This window comes from Branchiostoma floridae, chromosome 14 (genome assembly GCF_000003815.2).
Source record: "Branchiostoma floridae strain S238N-H82 chromosome 14, Bfl_VNyyK, whole genome shotgun sequence".
Lineage (NCBI taxonomy): Eukaryota > Metazoa > Chordata > Leptocardii > Amphioxiformes > Branchiostomatidae > Branchiostoma > Branchiostoma floridae.
This window is the reverse complement of record NC_049992.1, coordinates 3963769-3971585: the sequence shown is the minus strand read 5'-3', so window position 1 is coordinate 3971585 and position 7817 is coordinate 3963769. Positions and strand designations below refer to the sequence as shown.

Here is a 7817-nt window from a genome sequence, read left to right as displayed (position 1 = left end):
AAGAGACGTTGAAGCATCAGTCAAATACTGGAAGGAAACAAAACCTTTCAAAGTCTCCAATCATATTTCCCTTCTACACTTAATGTCTTCTTGGACGTCGAAGTCTAGCTCTCTGCCTAAATATAGAAGAAATATACAGTAGAAGCCAGTGAGCTAATTGCACAGCGGACAACCGCAAACTTCTGTTGGAAATCCCAAAATCCGGTAGTGGTGCGGTTCAGCTGGATAACTTCGTTTTGTTGCACCATCCGGCTAATTGCACGAAATGCGCTGGCAAAAGGTGTGTGCAATTAAACGGTTTCTGCTGTGTACAATATATATGTATGTATGTATATAGTGATATGTCTTACTCTCAACCGATTTCATTTCTTTGGCTGGGAATATTGTATGGTATTTTTAGTTAACGCCAACTCTACTTCATTACATAATACTCTATACTAAATCAATATCTATTCACCAGCTATCCGCACGAGTACTTAAGTCAACACTCGCGCAATAGTCTGTTGTATTACGCGACAGAAAGTTCAAAGTACAAACACGTGACAGCTAACGCTAAAGCTAACGTAACCAGGCTTGTCAGGTGGGCAATCCTTCTTGCATTGTGTGACGTTATCTGTGACGTCACGGCGGGAACTTTGGCCAAACCCGACCTAGTGAAAAACCTGTTTTCTATCAAGTCAAAACTCAATTACGTCGGCTTTCGTCCAACTACTTTCACCAGGCGGCCGAAAAGCGCGGCATATAAGATCATATGATATTTAAGCAGTCACAATTTCCCCCAACAACCTCTGCTTGGAGAGTATAACATTAATCTCCAGGCAGATTTACCAGTGGCATAATATAGTCTACATTGTCATTGTCCTTGCGTAATGCCATAGTCTGCATATAGACTGACTGACAGTAGTACTACAGTAGTAGTAATATGTGGCCTGCTGACTCCCTTTGTCCGGCTTTACTGCTTGGTCAGCTTTGATACTACCTTATGCCACTGGTAAATCTGCCTGGAGATTAGGAGAGATTATACTTTAAATGCAGAAACTTTCACGGTGGTTTTAAATGTTCGCGGTTTTCGTTAACTTAAAACCACCGCGAACATTTTTCCATGGCAGTAAGAGACTACAGTGCATGGTGCTACCGCGAACTTAAAACCACCGCGAAAAGTCCTTTTTCCCGCGGCCCAGTGAAGAAGTGGGTCGCGAGTAGGTAGGAAGTGCCACTCTGCGGATATTACATGCATTGCAGAATCCCTCTAGTAGTTGACCCCAATTGACCCCAATCATGCGGCAGTGAATATATCAGGTCGAACTTCAGACTTCCCTCCCGTACGAGGCCGCCTGTACAGACATGGACACCTGTTGACATGCCGGCTGAAACTTAGGAACTTCTGACGGTCTAGGGCTAGCGACAGGGTAGGTAACGTTATGGTAACGGTACTAAAGCTATGGCGGTATAAATTATGTTGTGACATCGACGGACACAACTCTTTTGACAGGAGGTTCCGAACTATTTGCTGTAGCCTCTGTGGCGGTTTTACTGTTGTCTATAGATATCTGGCACAGTTCGAGGCTTCTACATACTTCAGGGGAGAGTCTTTAAGTGTTTGTGTGTCTCTATTCCGGATACTTCCGCAACTTGAGAGACTTGTCAGGCTACCATATGGCTACAGCCAGGTTCCATATGGCTGTAATCTCTAAGCAGATGTTGGGGAGGTTAAATCGTTACGGTCTACTAGCTTCCATTTCCTGTCACAGTGTGAAACTGCCTGCATTAGAGAATGTTAAGATAAAGATATGATTATACGAAAACTGTGAGTGCATGTTCTTCAGGATATATGATAGGATATTGCAAAATCACTCGAGGAGAGTCCTCATTAGGTTATTGATCACACGACCTACAAAGGACTCATTAAGGAGGGGATCACCTGACTGTCCTCTCTCTCATTCTCAAGATAGCAGAACACAAATTTTCGCCTATGGGGATTTACATGGTTAAGGACCAGGAAGTGAGGAGGTTAGATGCCTCAAAAGACATAGCACTAGCAGGGTGGAAAACTAATTATAACAAGAATTGGATATGTCGGAGTTCAGGGTACTCAGTCTGAATCTACAAAATATGTGAAAATGAGCATAAAGATTGTCTGCTCGTTTTCCCAGAAAGAACACTTTGAAATGAGCCCCAGCGGAGGTCACCATACTGCAGCCGACACACAGAAGGAGCGGGAACAGGATTCGTGCACGAATTTCCTCCCAACCAAAGAAACATCGTAACCCAAGTTATACAGCCTCAAAACTTACGTATTCCTCTACTATCCACCACAGTTTCCGACTCGCTGACGTGCACAGAAAAATTTCTATGGCTTTTCAAGAACTGCGATGCCCTATTTTGTGCCCGATCTACTTTTGTCCACGGGGGTCGCCCATAAATACTGTTATGCGACCTCAAGTGGCAGGAGGGCCAACAAATCCAGGATCAGTGGGAAGCTGCTCAGTTCTGTGTTGTTTGTTACTCAGTTGTAACAACATCAGAAGGACTCAGCAGTGGTTTCTGCCTTCCGTTTCAGTTTATACTTACTGTTATTTTGTTAAACCATCACTGCATGAAGACTGACAGGTCGACTCTTGCAGGTTGTCCGCACTCTCTCTAGTCAAGATCAACTTCATTATATCTGCACAGTTTGGAACCGACATCTGTTTTATTAACAGTGGTTGATGAAGTTCTAAACTGTATACACCTGATATATACCTGATACTTTTTCTATGATTGTCGCCTTCCTCTGGGAAATAGTTGCATTCCTAATACCCCCCTCATTAGGCGAAAATCGATCGGACGACGAGTCTGCGAGCTCTAAATTCACTGTTCCTTTAAACATTTCAACTTATTCAAATCTGCACAATCACACTAACACTGTTCATTTGAAAATTTCACATTATTCAAATCTGGCTGTTTGTACAGGAGCCAATGACGGTTGCCGGCTGTTTGCGGAACTTCGGCGGGCGTTTGCTCCGCCGCAAGTATGTGGACGCTGCGTCGCTGGAAGACTCTCAGCTGGCACGATGCCTGAACACGCTCGACCTCACGCTGCTCGGTGTCGGGAGCACGCTCGGGGCGGGAGTGTACGTCCTGACGGGAACCGTTGCCAGGGAAACGGCCGGTCCGTCGATCGTGTTGTCGTTCCTTGTGGCAGCCATTGCGTCAATTCTGGCAGGTTGGTGGCATGTCAGGCATTTGTTCATATAACAGTAACTCCACCTTGAAACATTGGTATCACAATCTAGACTAGGGAATGAGTTGATATGTGGCTATATACATTTGCAGGTATGACAATCAATATTTTTCAATTGTCCTTGTTATATGATACTTCATAAAGTAGTTTCATACGTAGAAAGATGTTGGGGGGGGGGGGGTGATTCTGAACATTTTGTGTGTACTAGAAGACAAGTCATTTTCTAGATTTAAAAAGCCACCATGTTGATTATGAGGCATGATTGAACCTCTGAACCCTAACCCTTACCCTGAAGCAACCAGACTTACCAACTTCTGTCTCGTGTGTCTTTCTGTTTTTGATTTACGTGCCATGCATGTGTCTGTATGTGTATCTTTTCTTTGAAAATCTATAAAAATTGTCTTTAAAAAAAAAACAAAAAAAACTTCTGTCCCAGGCCTGTGTTATGCCGAGTTCGGAGCGAGGGTGCCGAAAAGTGGTTCGGCGTACGTCTACAGCTACGTGACGGTCGGGGAGCTGTGGGCCTTCATCATTGGCTGGAATATGATCCTGGAGTATGTCATAGGTCAGTCTGCTCTTCTGTTATAACCTGTCAATCAACTTGTCAATCATCAGCATACTGTCACATCATTGGTCAGCCTGCTATTCTGTCATAACCTGTCAATAATCATCATACTGTCATATGATTGGCTGAAATTCAATCCTGTCATTGGTCTGTTGTAACCTGGGTGTCAATCAACTTGTCAGTTGCCTGTACAATACTGTCAATGATTGATCAGTCTGGTATTCTGATATAATAAATAACCTGTCAATAAACTTGTCAATCATCAGCATACTGTCATATGATTGTTCAAAATTCGGTCAGTGTGCTGTAACAGTAAATTACATATGAACTGGGTGTCAATCAACTTAAGTGTCAGTTGTCTAAGTGTATAACAATACTGCCACATCATTGGTCGGTCTGCTATTCTGTTATAATTACTAACCTTCATAAACTTGGCAATCATTGGCATACTGTCATATGATTGGCTGAAATTGTGTTATAACCAGAACCTGTCAACCAACTTGTTAATCATCAGTTGCTCTAGTATCATTTGTCAATCTGCTATTCTGCTATGAATGACCTGTCAATTGACTTAAAGTAAAATGTCAATCCTACAGGCACGGCGAGTGTTGCTCGAGCCTGGAGCGCAAATTTTGACTCCCTGGTCGGCAACAGGATCGAGAACTGGACGCGGACTCACATGGCGATGCACGTGTCTGGTCTCGCCGAGTACCCCGACTTCTTCTCCTTAGGACTCACCTTGGTCCTTACAGGTAATCTTTTAGTCATACTCAAGATGTCAGGCGACTTCTTCTCCTTAGGACTCACCTTGGTCCTTACAGGTAATCTTACAGTCTTACTCAAGATGTCAGGCGACTTCTTCTCCTTAGGACTCACCTTGGTCCTTACAGGTAATCTGTAAGTCTCACTCAAGATGTCAGGCGACTTCTTCTCCTTAGGACACACCTTGGTCCTTACAGGTAATCTTTAAGTGTTACTCAAGATGTGAGGCGACTTCTTCTCCTTAGGACTCACACTTGGTCCTTACAGGTAAGATTTAAGTCTTACTCAAGATGTCAGGCAACTTCTTCTCCTTAGGACTCACCCTGGTCCTTACAGGTAATCTGTAAGTCTTACTCTAGATGTTAGGTGACTTCTTCTCCTTAGGACTCACCTTGGTCCTTACAGGTAATCTGTAAGTCTTACTCTAGATGTTAGGTGACTTCTTCTCCTTAGGACTCACCTTGGTTCTTACAGGTAATCTTAGTTAAAGTCTTACTGAAGATGTCAGGCGACTTCTTCTCCTTAGAACTCACCTTGGTCCTTACAGGTAATCTATAAGTCTTACTCAAGATGTTAGACGACTTCTTCTCCTTAGGACTCACCTTGGTCCTTACAGGTAAGATTTAAGTCTTACTCAAGATGTCAGGCAAGTTCTTCTCCTTAGGACTCACCTTGGTCCTTACAGCTAAGATTTAAGTCTTACTCAAGATGTCAGACGACTTCTTTTCCTTAGGACTCACCTTGGTCCTTACAGGTAATCTTTGAGTCTTACTCAAGATGTCAGGTGACTTCTTCTCCTTAGGACTCACCTTGGTTCTTACAGGTAATCTTGAATTCTTACTGAAGATGTCAGGCAACTTCTTCTCCTTAGGACTCACCTTGGTTCTTACAGGTAATCTTTAAGTGTTACTCAAGATGTCAGGCGACTTCTTCTCCTTAGGACTCACCCTGGTCCTTACAGGTAATCTTTAGGTCTTACTCAAGATGTCAGGCGACTTCTTCTCCTTAGGAATCACCTTGGTTCTTACAGGTAATATTTCAGTCATACTCAAGATGTCAAGCAACTTCTTCTCCTTAGGATTCACCTTGGTCCTTACAGGTAATCTTTGAGTCTTACTCAAGATGTCAGGCAACTTCTTCTCCTTAGGACTCACCTTGGTTCTTACAGGTAATCTGTAAGTCTTACTCAAGATGTCAGGACATCTTACCAGGTGTTCCAGCTTCTTGGTTTCCAGTCATGCGTTTTTGTGAGAAAGAAACAATTTAGTCCAAAGTGCAACACACAGAGTTGTCATGATCACACAGCAGTAAGATATCATAATCCATGGGAGTAGTCAGTAGAAGCCGGTTTGGGATTTGGGGATTCCGTGCAATTGACTGACATGTGGGGTTATTAGTTAGTGACTTTGCTTATCTGCATGAAGAAAAATCTCCAATGCCAGATAAATGCATTAGTGATTGTTTCTTTATTTACTGCAGCCCTATATACTTGCCCTGGGTGTGAAAGAGTCCACCAGGTTTAATAAAGTGTTTACACTAGGACTGAACCTTGCGTGATCCTGTTTGTTTATTTGTTTGTTTGTTTGTTTACTACAGCCCTACTTGCCCTGGGTGGAAGGAATCCACCAGGTTTAATAACGTGTTCACTGGCCTGAACCTGTGCATGATCCTGTTTGTTTGTTTATTTGTTTGTTTGTTTACTACAGCCCTACTTGCCCTGGGTGTGAAGGAATCCACCAGGTTTAATAACGTGTTCACTGGACTGAACCTGTGCATGATCCTGTTTGTTTGTTTATTTGTTTGTTTGTTTACTACAGCCCTCCTTGCCCTGGGTGTGAAGGAGTCCACCAGGTTTAATAACGTGTTCACTGGACTGAACCTGTGCATGATCCTGTTTGTTTGTTTATTTGTTTGTTTGTTTACTACAGCCCTACTTGCCCTGGGTGTGAAGGAATCCACCAGGTTTAATAACGTGTTCACTGGGCTGAACCTGTGTGTGATCCTGTTTGTTTGTTTGTTTGTTTATTGCAGCCCTACTTGCCCTGGGTGTGAAAGAGTCTACCAGGTTTAATAACGTGTTTACTGGACTGAACCTGTGCGTGATCCTGTTTGTTTATTTGTTTGTTTGTTTGTTTACTACAGCCCTACTCGCCCTGGGTGTGAAAGAGTCCACCAGATTTAATAACGTGTTTACTGGGCTGAACCTGTGTGTGATCATGTTTGTTTATTTGTTTGTTTACTGCAGCCCTACTTGCCCTGGGTGTGAAGGAGTCCACCAGATTTAATAACGTGTTCACTGGGCTGAACCTGTGTGTGATCCTGTTTGTTTGTTTGTTTGTTTGTTTGTTTACTACAGCCCTCCTTGCCCTGGGTGTGAAGGAATCCACCAGGTTTAATAACGTGTTTACTGGGCTGAACCTGTGTGTGATCCTGTTTGTTTGTTTATTTGTTTGTTTGTTTACTACAGCCCTACTCGCCCTGGGTGTGAAAGAGTCCACCAGATTTAATAACGTGTTTACAGGGCTGAACCTGTGCGTGATCCTGTTTATTTGTTTGTTTGTTTACTACAGCCCTACTTGCCCTGGGTGTGAAGGAGTCCACCAGGTTTAATTACCTGTTTACAGGGCTGAACCTGTGTGTGATCCTGTTTGTTTGTTTGTTTGTTTGTTTACTGCAGCCCTACTCGCCCTGGGTGTGAAGGAATCCACCAGGTTTAATAACGTGTTCACTGGACTGAACCTGTGTGTGATCCTGTTTGTTTGTTTGTTTGTTTGTTTACTGCAGCCCTACTCGCCCTGGGTGTGAAGGAATCCACCAGGTTTAATAACGTGTTCACAGGACTGAACTTGTGCGTGATCCTGTTTGTTTGTTTGTTTACTCCAGCCCTACTTGCCCTGGGTGTGAAAGAGTCCACCAGATTTAATAACGTGTTCACCGGACTGAACCTGTGTGTGATCCTGTTTGTGATGGTGGCAGGCTTCATCAAGGCAGACGGCAGCAACTGGGCGATAACACACAGCCAGATCATGTACGTACAGTTTTTATACTGTGTAGCACTATGCTTGCTTGCTTACTTGTTTGCTGAAGTCGAGTGCATCCGGTCTCGAGTTGTGGTGGCAGACCATGTGTCCCTGTCAATCATTGCTCGTTGTAGGTTGTCAACTTCAAGGCCTGTGTCTTACTGTAGTTGTACTATGTGTGATCACATACTGACAGTGTGCACATAACGTTAAGTTCTAAAGTTTGATTTGAGTCTTTACCTGCAAT

At 43.4% G+C, this 7817-nt stretch overlaps 1 protein-coding gene across 2 annotated transcripts in view; it reads left to right on the top strand.

Moving 5' to 3' along the window:
- Positions 1-7817, top strand: part of LOC118429898 (high affinity cationic amino acid transporter 1-like) — a 15597-nt gene that overhangs the window by 2246 nt on the left and 5534 nt on the right. Inside the window, exons 1-5 of one of the 2 annotated variants that reach the window (XM_035840526.1) lie at positions 1256-1409; positions 2953-3205; positions 3660-3788; positions 4385-4540; positions 7434-7578. In XM_035840526.1, the coding sequence (XP_035696419.1) occupies positions 2959-3205; positions 3660-3788; positions 4385-4540; positions 7434-7578 (677 nt within the window). In that variant the 5' untranslated portion in view covers positions 1256-1409; positions 2953-2958. Of the gene's footprint in view, positions 1-1255; positions 1410-2952; positions 3206-3659; positions 3789-4384; positions 4541-7433; positions 7579-7817 lie in introns of those variants that run through there. The other variant, XM_035840525.1, reaches the window with a different exon arrangement.